This window comes from Peromyscus leucopus, chromosome X, assembly GCF_004664715.2.
Source record: "Peromyscus leucopus breed LL Stock chromosome X, UCI_PerLeu_2.1, whole genome shotgun sequence".
Taxonomy (NCBI): domain Eukaryota; kingdom Metazoa; phylum Chordata; class Mammalia; order Rodentia; family Cricetidae; genus Peromyscus; species Peromyscus leucopus.
In genome coordinates, this window is record NC_051083.1 from 89063986 (window position 1) to 89078120 (window position 14135).

The 14135-nt window shown below is 43.6% G+C and overlaps 1 protein-coding gene across 4 annotated transcripts; it reads left to right on the top strand.

Annotated features, from left to right (window-relative positions):
* Positions 1–250: 250 nt before the first annotated feature.
* Gprasp1 (G protein-coupled receptor associated sorting protein 1) lies at positions 251–6195 on the top strand. Of its 4 annotated transcripts, none has more exons than XM_028858225.2 (5): positions 251–321; positions 485–556; positions 720–789; positions 1113–1190; positions 1457–6195. In XM_028858225.2, the coding sequence occupies exon 5, from the start codon at positions 1766–1768 to the stop codon at positions 5834–5836; it is 4071 nt and encodes a 1356-aa protein (XP_028714058.1). In that variant the 5' UTR covers positions 251–321; positions 485–556; positions 720–789; positions 1113–1190; positions 1457–1765; the 3' UTR covers positions 5837–6195. The 4 variants fall into 4 exon arrangements, with proteins under 4 accessions (XP_028714058.1, XP_037054754.1, XP_028714057.1 ...); XM_028858224.1 differs by lacking the exon at positions 251–321 and adding an exon at positions 336–354; XM_037198859.1 differs by lacking the exon at positions 485–556.
* The last annotated feature ends 7940 nt before the right edge of the window (positions 6196–14135 follow it).

A 14135-nucleotide genomic window follows, 5' to 3' on the forward strand; every position in this document is an offset into this window, starting at 1 on the left:
GAGGAAATGTGGCCACCTAGAGGCGCATCCTCAGAATTGCAGAAGGACTAATAAGTATGACATCAAGAAGTGGGTGTTACCACAGAAACCCTGCAGCCAGGCAAAATGGAACTAGAATGTTCCAGCAGTAGGACCCTAAATGCTGAAAGACACATTATCTGGTTCTTATCCTTGGTGGCGTTCTTCTCAGCTGGATCAGCTGCTGCCATCATTTTCTGATTGTCTTTCATTTTCATCTTTTTGTCCACAGGCCTGCTTTAAGGCTGGTAGTTCTTCAAGAAAGAAAGAAGACATCAAGGAGACTGTCTCAGATCTCTGGAGGTTGGTGAGGATCAGGGGCAGTGCAGGAGCCAGGTACTGAGGAGACAAACGAAGATTGCTGTAACCCAAGAGGGTGCATGATGTCTTTACTGCCCCCTAAATTTGCCTAGAGATGATGGCATCATTTCTAGATTGTCTTACATTTTCATTTCTTTGTTCACAGGCCTGCTTTAAGGCTGGTAGTTCTGCAAGGAAGGAAAGAAGACATCGAGGAGACTGTCTCAGATCTCTGGAGGTTGGTGAGGATCAGGGGCAGTGCAGGAGCCAGGTACTGAGGAGACCAATGCAGACTGCTGTAACCCAAGAGGGTGCATGATGTCTTTACTGCCCCCTAAATTTGCCTAGAGATGATGGCATCATTTCTGGATTGTCTTACATTTTCATTTCTTTGTTCACAGGCCTGCTTTAAGGCTGGTAGTTCTTTGAGCAAGCAAGAAGACATCGAGGAGACTGTCTCAGGTCTCTCAGGTTGGTGAGACCCAGGGGCAGTGCAGGAGCCAGGTACTGAGGAGACCAATGCAGACTGCTGTAACCCAAGAGGGTGCATGATGTCTTTACTGCCCCCTAAATTTGCTCACTGCCATGGCATCCTTTATTTCCTTTCAGAGATACTAGGAATGTTGAAGTAGATGTGAGTTAGTGTGTGATCCATAAGACAAGACCTGAGAGCTGAGACCAGGGAACATAAACTTTAGATAGAAAGCAGGTGTGGTTTTGTTGTCTGTTTGGGCTCAGAGATGTGTGCCTGTATACCAAGCATTGAGACTCCATTTTCTTTTATGCATTTGTAGGACTCCCTGCCCTTATCTGTTGGTCTTAACACCACCTGAACATAGAAAAGAGGAGGGAATCGCACCACATCGGTGAAGGTTGGTATGGGAGAGGGTTCACTTTTAGAGGGGGGTATCACCCAAGAGTGACTACTGTGAGATTTGGGGGCTCCCCGCTGTCTTCATTTCTAGCGTGTGTCCTGTTTCCTCAACCCCGTCCCTGTTTTCCAGCAGGCAAAGGGAACACTGAGGTTTTCTCATAGCTGAGCTGTTCCGCTCAGCATCCTGCACCAGTGTCTCTGTGTAAGTTTCAACAGGAGGCAACAGGGTTGTAGAGACTGATTTCCTCTTTTTTCTCTTCCTAGATCAGCTGCAGTGGCTGCTTGGTGGTGCCGGGGTTGCTGCTGACCAGCGCAGTCAACAGGTCTGCACCCACCTAGGACCTGTCCATCCTCCTCTGGCTTGGTTTCGCCTCTTCTGCACTGTATCTGTGTTATTGACTGAGACTGCTTGGGTAGGAGCCTCCTTGAGTGCTGGATTGACACTCGGGTCTTCTTTTCAATTTCCTAGCCTCGCGTACCAAAGAGTGTTGTGAAGACCAATCCTGTAACATAGCTGTAGTGAGGTTTACTGTTGTTAATTGGTAGACATCAGGGCGTTATCTAACATACGCAATGACTAGGGCAGAGATGGAGCCTGGTGCCCAGGCAAAGACTGAAAATAAGCCTGGGGATGAGAATGCCAATACCAATGCTGCCGAGGTAGAGAATGAAGCCCCATTGGTGGTCAGACCCAAGGTTAGGACACAGATAATGACCGGAGCAAGACCCAAAGTGAAGCCTAGAGCTCCTCCTGGAGCAAGACCTAGGATTGAAGCCAGTTCACCAGGTGGGGCATATCCTAAATATAAGCCCAAGGCAATCCCTGTTTCACGATCGAGAAATGATGCCCAGGTCTGGGCCCCAAATAGGTTTCGGGCAGATCCCATGTCAAAGATGGGCAAGCAGAGTCACATGAGTACTGCAAACTCTCCACTGGTCAGTACTGATTCTGGGGTGATTGCTCAAGCTAAGGGCCTGTCTGTTGATAGAGAACTTGGTAATATGGACACTGAGAGTTATCCCAGAAGGGCTAATTCTCAAGCAGGATTCCAGCATTCCTTTGGCCCAGAGGAGGGACCCAGTTCGGGGACCTGGTACCGTTCCAGGCCTGCCCCCAAAGGAGAGGCTTCTGAGAATTCTGATTTCAGATGGGCAGATAAACCCTCAGGAAGTTCCTCCTTCTGGAATAGAGATGAACCCAGTACAAGATTCCGTCCTAGGAAAAACATGAAGGCCAATAATCCCAGGTTCAGACACATGGCCAAACAGGAGGCAAATACCATGCCTAGGCACAAAAACAAACAAGAGTTCTATAATATTTCTAGTTCTGATTCTGAGGATGAGTCTGCTAAGACTCCCTGGTTCTGGGCCAAAGAAAAGACCAAAGTCTGGTCTAGGCCCAAAGAAGAGCCCAATAATAGGTCCTGGTTTAGGCCTAAGAAAGAAGTCCATGCTGAATCCACTTCTGGGTCTGAATGTGAAAATCATCCAAAATCTTCATTCTGCTCTGGAGAAGAGGCCAAATCTAGAACCAAACCCAGAGTCAGGAAAGGGGTCAATATGAGGGCCAGACACCAGGCCAAGCGAGAAGCTTACAATGATGGCCCATCTGGATCTGTAGATACCAGTAAAAAAGAGTCCTGGTTCTTGCCTGAAGATAAGGCTGGTGCTTTTGCAAAGTCTAAGATAAAGAAAGAGCCCAGAACCAGAGCAATGCCAAAGGAAGAAGTCAAAACCAAGGCCAGAGCAAATACCAAGCAAGAAGCCAGGTCAGAGGAGGAAGTCCTCGTTGGAGCTTGGTTCTGGGATACCCAGGAATCCAGGATGGTAGATAGGGTAATCACCAAGCCCAGTCTACATGTAGAGGAGGAGCCCATTGTTGGAGATTGGTTCTGGAGTGAAGAAGAAGCCAGTGTGGACTCTGAGACTTGTTGTATATCCAGACCAAGGGCTAAGGAGGACCAAGTTAGTACTTTCTCTTTAGGTTCTGGGAAGAAGACCAGTATTGAAAATGGGCCTAAGGCTACCTCTAAGTCTGTGTCAGTAGCTAATGAGGAGGAGAACATTATTGGGTCCTGGTTCTGGGCAGATGATGAAGATGTCAGCTTGCAGGCTGATGACGAGTCCATTTTTGGATCTTGGTTCTGGGGCATTGGCGAGAACAGCTTGAGATCTGTTAGAGTCGGTTGTGAGAAGATGATGCCAAAGTCTGAGGAAAAAGAAGTTACTGATTCCTGGTTTTGGGCTGGAGAAGTCAATACAGAAGCTGAGGTTGAAGAACAGGCCAGGCCAGCATCTACAAAAGGGACAATCTTTGTGCCTTGGTTTTGGTCTGAAAAGCAGGCACATGTGGATTTAGGAACTGATCCTTGCTCTGACATCATGGCAGGAACTGAGGAAGAACCCGTAATTGGGCCCTGGTTCTGGGCTAAAGTAGACAATAGTGTGGAGGCCGAAGTTAACAGTAAGTCTAGCCTGGAGGATGAGGAAGAGCCCATTATATCACCTTGGCTTGGTGCCAGAGAACAAGCCAATATGAAGTATGCAGCTGGGGCCAGATACAAGCCTGTGGCAGAAGCTGAGGATACTAATAAAGAGTCTTGCCTGTGGGCAAAGGAACCCAGTTTGTATCCTACCAATAGAGAAAGCTCCAAGTCTGCTCTGAGAGAGCACGGGGACACTGTTGATCCATGGCTCTGGTCCAATAATTATCCAAGGACAGAGGCCACTGCAGGGTCCTGGTTATGGGCTGCAGAAGAAGGAAACATAGATGATGAGACTGGAGAAGAGATCAAGCTACCGACTTTAGAGGACAACATATTCAGTTCTTGGTTCTGGAAGGATGAGGAAGAAACTGTTGTAGAAGCTACCAACATACAGGAATCCCGGCCAGAAGCTGAAGAGGAAGATATTATTGGCTCTTGGTTTTGGGCTGGAGATGAGGACAAATTTCAGCCAGCTACTGAGATTCATGAAGAGAACAAGACAGCATCTGAAGAGGAAGATGCAGTGGGATCCTGGTTCTGGGGCAAGGAAGAGGCCAGTCTAGAGCCAATGAGAAGGGGCACTTTTGAGTCCGCTCCTGGAATTAAGGAGGAAATCACTGGGTCATGGTTCTGGAGTGGAGAAGCCAGAATTGGGGCTGGGTCACAGACAGTCGAAACTGGGTCAGAAACTGAAGAGGAGGCAATCTTTGAGTCTTTGATCTGGGCCGCAAAAAAGAACATTATAAGACCAGGAGTAAACCGTGTGTCCAAGCCAGAGGGTGAGGGCGAAATGGTTGTTGAGTCCCAGTTCCAGTCTAGTGACAAGGCCCCTGAAAAATCTGAAACTGTGGTTATCAGTGAGTCCAGTCCAGAAAATAAGGAAGGGCCAGTTGTCGAGTTTGGGTCAAGTGCAAAGGATGAGGCAGTTAACAAGACTGGCAGTGGAGATAACTGTGAATTTAATACAGAAGCTGAAACCATGGTGGGACCCTGGTTCTGGGAAGGAGATGAAACTGCCTTTGAGTCAAATCCTACCCCTGTGTTCAAGGCCACTTGTGAGCCTACGTCTTCAAATGAGCAGGAACCTGATCCTTCCCGCAGACCCCAGAGCTGGGATGAGGTCACTGTTCAATTTAAGCCTGGTCCATGGGGAAAGGCTGGCTTCCCGTACTTAAGCCCCTTCAGATTTCCAAAAGAAGCAGCATCTCTGTTTGCTGAAATGTTTGGGGGGAAACCTAGGGCTGACAACCTTGGTGCAGAAGGAGAGCAGGGATCTTCAGGTCAACCTGAATCTGAATTCCCATTTCAGTATGATCCCTCTTACCGATCAGTCCAGGAAATTCGAGAGCATCTTAAGGCCAGGGATAGTGCGCAGCCTGAGAGCTGGTCCTGTAGCTGCGTACAGTGTGATCTTAGAATTAGTTCTGAGGAGTTTGAGGAACTTCTTTTAATAATGGACAGAAATCAAGACCCCTTTATTCATGAAATATCTAAAATTGCAATGGGCATGAGAAGCGCTTCTCCGTTTACCCGAGATTTCATTAGAAACTCGGGTGTCATCTCACTGATTGAAGCCTTACTTAACTATCCGTCCTCCCGAGCTAGGACAACATTTTTGGAAAATATGGTTCGTGTGTCTCCACCTTATCCAGATCTGAACATGATTCAGACATACGTGTGTCAGGTTTGTGAGGATACCTTTGATTATGACTTGGATTCCGCTGATCAGTTGTCTGGATTGACAATGATTACACATCTCACTGCTACTTCTGACTATCATAAAATGGTTGCCAAATATTTGTCTGGCTTTTTCTACCTACTAAATTCAGGCAATACTAAAACAAGGCTTCAAGTTCTGAAATTGCTACTGAATTTGTCTGAAAATCTTGCCATGACAAAACACCTGCTTACTACTGAGTCAATGTCAGAATTTATGGCCCTCTTTCATAAGGAGGATTCAAATGACAATGTTCAGGTTGTTCTTGCAATATTTGATAATATTAGTAAGAATATACAAAAAGAAGCACTATTTGCTGATGATGATGATGATGATGATGATGTGGTGGTGAATCTTGAACCACTTATTTCTGCATTCCAAGAGATTGAGAAATTTGCTAAGCAACTGAAACGCAATCCTGACAATCAGAAATCACCCTGAAGTAGAACAACAACAACAAAAATATGCTTAACCATTTGCCTATGATTGTCCTTGTGTTCCTGAGTCATATGATCCTCAAATAATGCTTTGGTTTCCCAGCTGATTGCCTGTGTCAGTGTACCTCTTTAATGCTGGTGATAATGTGCCCAATGCTTATGTAATCTGTATCGCTTTTCTGATGCCAAATGAATATACAGCTGAAAACACATTTGTTGGTGATACTTGTTTTGTTGATTGTGATGTTCAGAATGTGAGTTGAAAGTGAACTGAGCCACTGTAAATAAGATACCCTTGTAATTGTTGTTCTCATGTGCATCTGTTTGAGTCTTGTGCTTCAATAAAGTTGTGTGTTAAAGTTAGCCGAAATCTCCCCTTCACTGTAAAATACGGATGCAAAGAGGACACATGACCATGCACACCGAGAATTATGAGTAACATGCTTCTTCCACAGGCTTTTTCTCAGCATTGAATCTCAAAGGTTGGAATGGACTACAACTCAGAGCATACTTCAGAGAGGACTCACTTTAAGTTGTACTCTAATACAACTTATGGTAAGGAGAAGAGCATGGGTAGGAAAAAGTGTTTCTATACGTATATATTCAACTGCCGGGATTAGGTGGGAGGAGTAAAAATTGAAGAAATATATTGAAAATGAGGTAAGTTTGAAGAGCAAGTTGGACTTTGCTGTTCAAACTACTATGTTCAAAATAGAATCCGTGCAACACAGAGGGTAAAAGAATAACACTAAAAAGCACAAAATTTCAATTCAGTCAAGTGGATGATTAAGCCATGATGGTTTTGGTATCACTTGATAAGCCCCTGTCATGTGGTATTAGGGCTGGGGAGATGGCCCAGTGTAAAAGGCTTGCTATGCAAGCATAATGTCCTGAGTTAGGACCCCTGTCACCCACATAAAAATACAGAGATGCTTGTGCATGGCTTTAATCCTGGTGCTGGGGGTCGAGTGGGGGGAGAGACAGGAAGATCCCAGGGGCTTTCTGGCCGGGGCCAGTCTAGCCAGTCTGTAAGCTTGAGGTTCTAGGAAAGACCCTGTTTCAAAAATGATGTGAATTACAATAGAGGAAGAAATTGGATCTAGTCCTCTGGCCTGTGCACATGTCCACACATACATACACCACATACACATAGCATGAACTCAGGTGCTCTCAGGTGTTTACTGCTTTTAAAATGCACTAAGCCATGACCCTTTCAATAGTTTGTAGAGAGTTGTGTGAATGGAAATAATAGGAGGGTCTGGGAGTGTTGGAGGAGGAAGAAAATACGATTAAATCTGTCATACAAAAAAAGTTTTTAAATAAAAAGTTAAGAATAATTACATTAAAAAAATCAATGTAGGTAGGAGAAATTTAGTCAAATTATGCTACTTGTTTATGAAACTTCTGCAGTTCCACATAGGAAACATCAAAGGGATAATGGCACAACTTCAGAACAAAATTATCTAAAAACCAAACTTATCTGTAAAACTACCAGAGTTTACTAATTCACTCCACACTTTTGTGTTGTGGTTTCTGAAGATGGGGTGTTGTGAAACCCAGGCTGGCTTCAGACTTGGTATGTACCTGAGACTCACTTGGAACTTCTAATGCTAAGGTAATATAGGTGGCTGTACTCAGATCCAGGCAGCACTGAGATTGAACCAAGGGCTTCCTTTATGCATGATAAGCAAGCACTCTATTTATTGTTTAAATTACACTCATATTAATCACATTTGTGGTATTCATAGATGACATTCACAGTATTCATTCAATCATAAATTATATATATATATTTAATGTTAAATGTCGAATGTCATTTCTTGAAGGGGATAGGAGGTCTTAAATACAGGCTTACAGCACAATGGGAGGACCCCGGAGGGCAGAAGTTCGCTACTGATGTCTTACAATCTAAGCAAGCACTCTTAAAGGCTGATTGCCATCCCCAATCACACACAATGTATCATTAATTCACAAAGGTGGTAGCATAAGTTCAGGCAGGAGTGATAGAGCAAGCACAACGTAAGGGGACATGCCTAACATTTTATTGGCATACATACACGCATATAATCCATTTGGATCATATTAACCCCGTTTCTCTCTTCCACTCCCACTTCCAGTGACTCCTTTCTTTTAACCAACTAGCCACCCCCACCTTTCAAGTGCTTTTTATTTTCTGATGATCCAGTGAGTTTAGTTAAGGTTACTTAGGGGAGCATGGTCAACTTTGCCATGGTTACACCGTGGATAAAAATGCCTCTCATTCCCCCAGCAACTATTAACTGTCTAGAGAACCTCAGAGACGGGTGGGGCCTTGTTAATTCCTCCCCCAAGCAACCATTAATTAACTAAACCCTCAGGGAAGGGCAAGGTCTTAACAGGAACACCCTTCTACTATAAAAAGTCTGAAGGCCCAATCTTGTGCAAGTAACCACAGCTTCTGGGAGTTCCAGAGTGCCACAGTCCTGTCCTGTCCAGAAGACAGCATTTCACAGCACCCCTTCCTCCAGCTCTTCCATTCTTCTTGTCCCCTTTTATACATTATTTCCTGAACTTTGGATGGGGGGATATAGATGTTCCACTTAGGGATGGGCATTCAACAGTGACATTCTCAGCACTGGAACCAGTTTTGAGTCTCTGCAGTGACTGCTGCCCAGTGCAAAAAGAAGCTGAGGTGATCTGCAAGGCTCCAGGGACTTGACTGCAGTGGCGAGGACGTGAAGAAATGACAAACATGAGTACAGAAAGGCTGGAATCGGGTGGCTTGTGCTTGCTCGGATGGAATAGCTGCAGCACCCCAGAAGCTGGGTGTGTTTATCACAGTTGAATAGGAAGGCAGGATTATCAAATACAGCTGAAGAAGGAGGTGGAGTTCTTACATACAGGTAAACATGGAGTCGGGATTATTGTGTATAACTGAACAAAGTTTAGCTACATTTGTTTACCTCTGTAAGGGAGGTAAACATCTATGGAAGGAAGTTACAGTGGATATTTTCTGCACACACTGTCAACATTCACACTCAGACCAGAGGAAGGCTTTTCCATCCTTCTGAGCCTCACTCAGGCTTTGTCACTCTCATGGAACTGAGGCATTGGGGTTCTTGTGCACGGCCATGCCCGTGTCAACAACACATGTTCACTCAGGACTTCACTCACTCTCTACACCTCTCTGAGCAGAACTGACATAATACTAATATACAGGCGTGTGTGTGTGTGTGTGTGTGTGTGTGTGTGTGTGTGTGTGTGTATGTATATGTATATGTGTGTATGCAGGCCTAGTGGTTCATGCTTGTAATCACACTTTACAGGGTTAGAAGGAGCAGTAGTAGTTCAAGGTTAGCCTTGGCTACCTAGCAAATTTGAGACCAGTCTGGGCTACATGAGACCCTGTCTCAAACAACAACAACAAAAAAAAAAAAACAAAAAACAATACAGCCAACGGTGGTGGCGCATGCCTTTAATCCCAGTACTCAGGAAGCAGAGGCAGGTGGATCTCTGTGAGTTTGAGGCTAGCTTGGTCTACTGAGCAAGTTCCAGGACTGTTATAGAATAATCTTTTTGTACAGTGTGAAGATGTGTCTTTGCCAAGGTGTCTTCTGATAATTTTAATAAAAGGACTGACTGGTCATTAGCTAGGCAGTAAGTGTAGGCAGGACAGCCAGATACAGGATGATGGGAAGAAGAAGGGTGGAGTCTTAGGAGTCACCAGCAGACTCAGAAGCAAGATGAGTGTGCCTTGTTGAAAGAAGGAACCGCCACATGGCAGAGGGTAGATAAGAAATATTGGTTAATTTAAAATGTAAGAGTTATCTAGGAACAAGCCTGAGCTATCAGCTGAGCATTTGTAATTAATATTGAGTCTCTGTGTGGTTATTTGGGAGTGGCTGCTGGGACATAGAGAAACCTTGCCTACACAGGATAGCCAAGGCTACACAGAGAAACCCTGTCTCAAAAAACAAAAACAGCAAATAAACAACAACAAAAATACAGAAACAAATATTTAGAAGGCATTTAACATGCATATCATGTCCATTTAGCAAAACAGTAACAGTAGATTCTCCTCTAGGGCTTATGCCCTCCCCAGTCATGGACTTTTGACCAGGTTTACCATACCAAATGTGAATTCCTACCTGTGAAGCAGGCCTCAAATTCAACCAGAAAGCAGCTGGTTACCCGATAACAATCATGCTACTGTTGCATCAGGGTGGGCACATCTTGCCTGGCGGATCAACAGTGTAGAATGTAGGGTCGTTAGCTAAGTAAGACTGTCAATGACAATTTTACCTCAGCAGCCTACATAGCACCTTCCAGAACTATGAAAGCTAGCCCACAGGGAAGACCTTTCCAACTCAGTTACAACTTGGTTTCTCTCTGTCCCATAGAGAGTGAATTATCTTCAGCAATAGGGTCTTACCATTTACTTATGATGGGCAACAATGCACAGTGGTGATAGCCTGTATTGGAAGAGGATGCATGAGCCTCCCTGGCCAGTACCCATCTCTGATACATGAATTTTATTTAATAACATTATGGCTTCTAGAAATTGTTTAGGATGTACCAAGCTTCCTTGTGGCTTTTTAAATGTGTACTTAGTTTTGATTTGGCCCTCACACTACAGCCTCCCTTCTTCCATCCCCCTGTACTCCACCCCCACCTAAACCTTTCTGCTGTCGCCATTTCCCTTTCCAGTTTCACATCACACATGTTCTACTACCTCCTCTAGTTTAAAGCCCCATTTGTATATCTCATGGGCCTTTTTTTTCTAGTTTCTTGGACCTTACTCACACTCACTCCCACATACACACATAAAAACTAGAAGCTAGGGTCCACATATGAGAGAGATCATGTGGTGGTTGAATTTCTGGGCCTGGGTTGCCTCACTTAATGTTTTCTAATCCCATTCATTTTCCTGTTAATTTCATTTTTCTTTACTGCTGAGTAAAATTCCATTTTGGGGGGCTAGAGAGATGGCTCAGTGGTTAAGAGCACCCACTGTTCTTCCAAAGGAACCAAGTTCAGTTTCAATTACCCACATCAGGTGGCTCACAAACACCTGTAACTCCAGCTCCAGGTATGATCTGAAGACTCTGGCTTCTGGGGATATCTGCACTCAGGTGATTGTGCCCACACACATATACATATACTATAACTAAAAAGAATAATTTTAATTCCATTTTGTATATGTGCCAGTTTTAACTGCCCGTCCATAAATTGATGGACATCCAGTCTAATTCAATTTCCTTGCTATTCTGAATACAGTAGTAGCGTTCCTTTATTACAACAGCTGTGAAGAAAGAGGACGTAGAAGGAACATACTTGAAGATATCAAAGGCTATGTGTGCATCATGCTGAGTAGGAGAAAGCTGAAAGCTTTCCCTCTAGGATCAAGAACACTATAAGATTGTCATGTGACCCCTGAAATGGCCTTTGATGTTATCTGCCCCTCCCCATATTTCCAATTTTACCCCCTTTCTTTACTCCTCCCATTCTACCCCCTCATCTCTCCCTAAGCATCTATTCTATTCCTCCTTCCTTGATAGATTCACTCCCTCCTCCAGTTCCTTACTTTTTACCTAACCTCTGTGGTTATATGGGTTATAGCTTGCTTATCAAATGCATACCATATATATATTTTGGGGTCTGAGTTATCTCACGGAGGATAATTGCTTTTGGCTTCATCCATTACCTGTGAATTTCGAGATTTCTGTTATTTTTAACAGCTGAAAAATTGTGTAAATGTACCACATTTTCACTATCTGTTCATCTGTTGATGGACATGTAGGCTGTTTCCAATTTCTGGCTATTGTGGATAGAACAGAAATAAGCATGGATGAGCAAGTGTGGTGCTTTGAATCACAATTGCCCCCATAGGCTCATAGAGTTGAATGTTTGGTCATCAGGGAGTGGCACTACTTGAGAGGTATTAAGAGGTGTCATCTTGGAGGAGGTGTGTCACTGGGGATGGGCTTCGGGGTTTCCCAGTGTCACTTCTCTTCCTGCTGTCTGTCTATCTGGATGTAGAACTCTCAGCTGCCTCTCCAGTACCCGTCTGCCTGCCTGCTGCCAGTCTTCCCACCATGATGAGAATGGACTAAACCTCTGAACTGTAAGCCAGCTGCACTTAAACGCTTTCTTTTATAAGAGTTGCTGTGGTCGTGTGTCTTTTCACAAACAGAACACTGACTAAAACAGCAAGTGGCTCTGTAGTAGAGTGTAGAGTCCTTTAGATATATGCTCAAGAGTTGTACAGCTGGATCTTGAGGTAGATCTTTTCCCAGCTTCCCAATGAGCCACCACACTGCTTTCCTTAGTGACTGCACAAGTTTGAAGTCATACCAGCAATGGGTGAGTGTTCCCCTTAGCCCACATCCTTGCTAGCACGAACTGTTATTCTTTTTATTGATTTTGGCCATTTTTATTGGTGTAAGATAAAATCTCAAAGTAGTTTTGATTTGCATTTCCCTGATGACTAAGGATGTTAAACAAATGTTTTTAAGTGTTTCTCAACCATTTCTGTTTCATCTTTTGAGAACTCTCTGTTTAATTCTGTACCCCTTTGTTTGTTTTATTTTATTCTTGTTTGTTTTTTATTTGCTGTTTATTTTCCCAAGAGAGGGAGAAAGGAGTCATGGAATTGGAAGAGTGGGGAGGATTTAGGAGAAGATTGTGGAGGGGAAACCATAATCAGAATATATGATGTGAAAAAAAATTATTTTCAATTTTAAAACAGTAACAGTAACAACAACAACAGAACAAGATAAAAATGTTCCTTCCTGGGACTAGAGCAGGAGCGACTCAGCCATTAAGAGGCTTGCTGTTCTTTCAGAAGAGCAGAGTTCGTTTCCAAGCACCCACATTGGGCAGCTCATAACTCAGTCGCAGCCTGTGACTCCAGATCAAGGTGACCCAAGACCGTCTCTGTCCTCAACAAGCACTCATAGAGACAGGTGTGCGAAACCTATTATTGGCATGTTGTGATTCTGTTTTTGTTTTGTTTCGTTTTTAGACGATCTAAAACACATATACATCAAGAGGATCATTAATTTATTTTGGGGTGTACACGATACTGTGTCTTTATGACAACTATGACAATGACAGAAATTTAACTAATAGAGATAATTTAATGAGACGCTAAGTTTCAAGAGTGGGGTATGTCAGCAAAATGGCTTCCTAGGAAGTTCAAGACCCTTCTGTCTAATAAAGACTGCATTAAGTTCTGTTCAACTTGAGAGAAGAGGCAAGAACAAAGAATACCCAGGCAGTTTTAAGGACAATAAAAGACTTCCAATAAAGGGTTTGGGGCAATATATGATGTTTTCCAGGCCATACATATCACCACACAGCATACCATGGTACCGCCAAGAAGAAACATCATAAATGGAGTGGGGACAAAGGAGTAGGTGGTGTGACATTCTGTCATGTTAGGCAGCTGCCTAAGGGACTATTTTATCCCTCACCTGGCTTGAAGCTCCCTCACTTTATGAGTAGACAGGCAGGTGACAAAATTTGGGATGTGCTGAAACCTACAACTACATCCTTGAGCTACAGTACTGCAGGTAGACACTAGAGGGAGCAAAAGATCAGAGATGGTCAGGTTGATTGGTAAAGATCTTCATTTATACATAATCAGGACACAAAGACAGAGAATTGATTGCTTTTTTTTTTTCTTTTCAAATGAATGTTCAAATCCCAGAAGAGACTGCAAGGTATTCAACAAAATGGAAACATAGCCCAAATCAATGGGAAAAGAAATAAAACTACAGAAAGCAACCGTAAAATATCTGTGATTATCTGGCAAATAAATTAAAATAACTGTCACAAACATATTCAATGAGATGAAAGAGAACACAATGTAAATTTAATCAGGAAGGTGATGAATGAATAAAAAGTGTAAATATTGCCGGGCGGTGGTGGCGCACGCCTTTAATCCCAGCACTCGGGAGGCAGAGACAGGTGGATCTTTGTGAGTTCGAGGCCAGCCTGAGCTACCAATTGAGCTCCAGGAAAGGTGCAAAGCTACACAGAGAAACCCTGTCTCTAAAAACAAAAAAAAAAAAGTGTGAATATCAGCAACGAAATAAAAACTATAGAGAAGAACCAAGAAGAAATTATGGAGCCAATAAATACTATCCCTGAACTGAAAGTTCTCTAGAGGAATTCAGCAGGAGGCTTAAGCAGGCAGAAGAGATAATCTGCAAACTTGAAGACGTGTCATCTGAAATCATGACATCAGAGAAAAGGAAGTGAAGAGGGACTTGGTGGGATTTTTCAAGGAAGTGGGTATATGCACTGTCCGTGTCTTACAA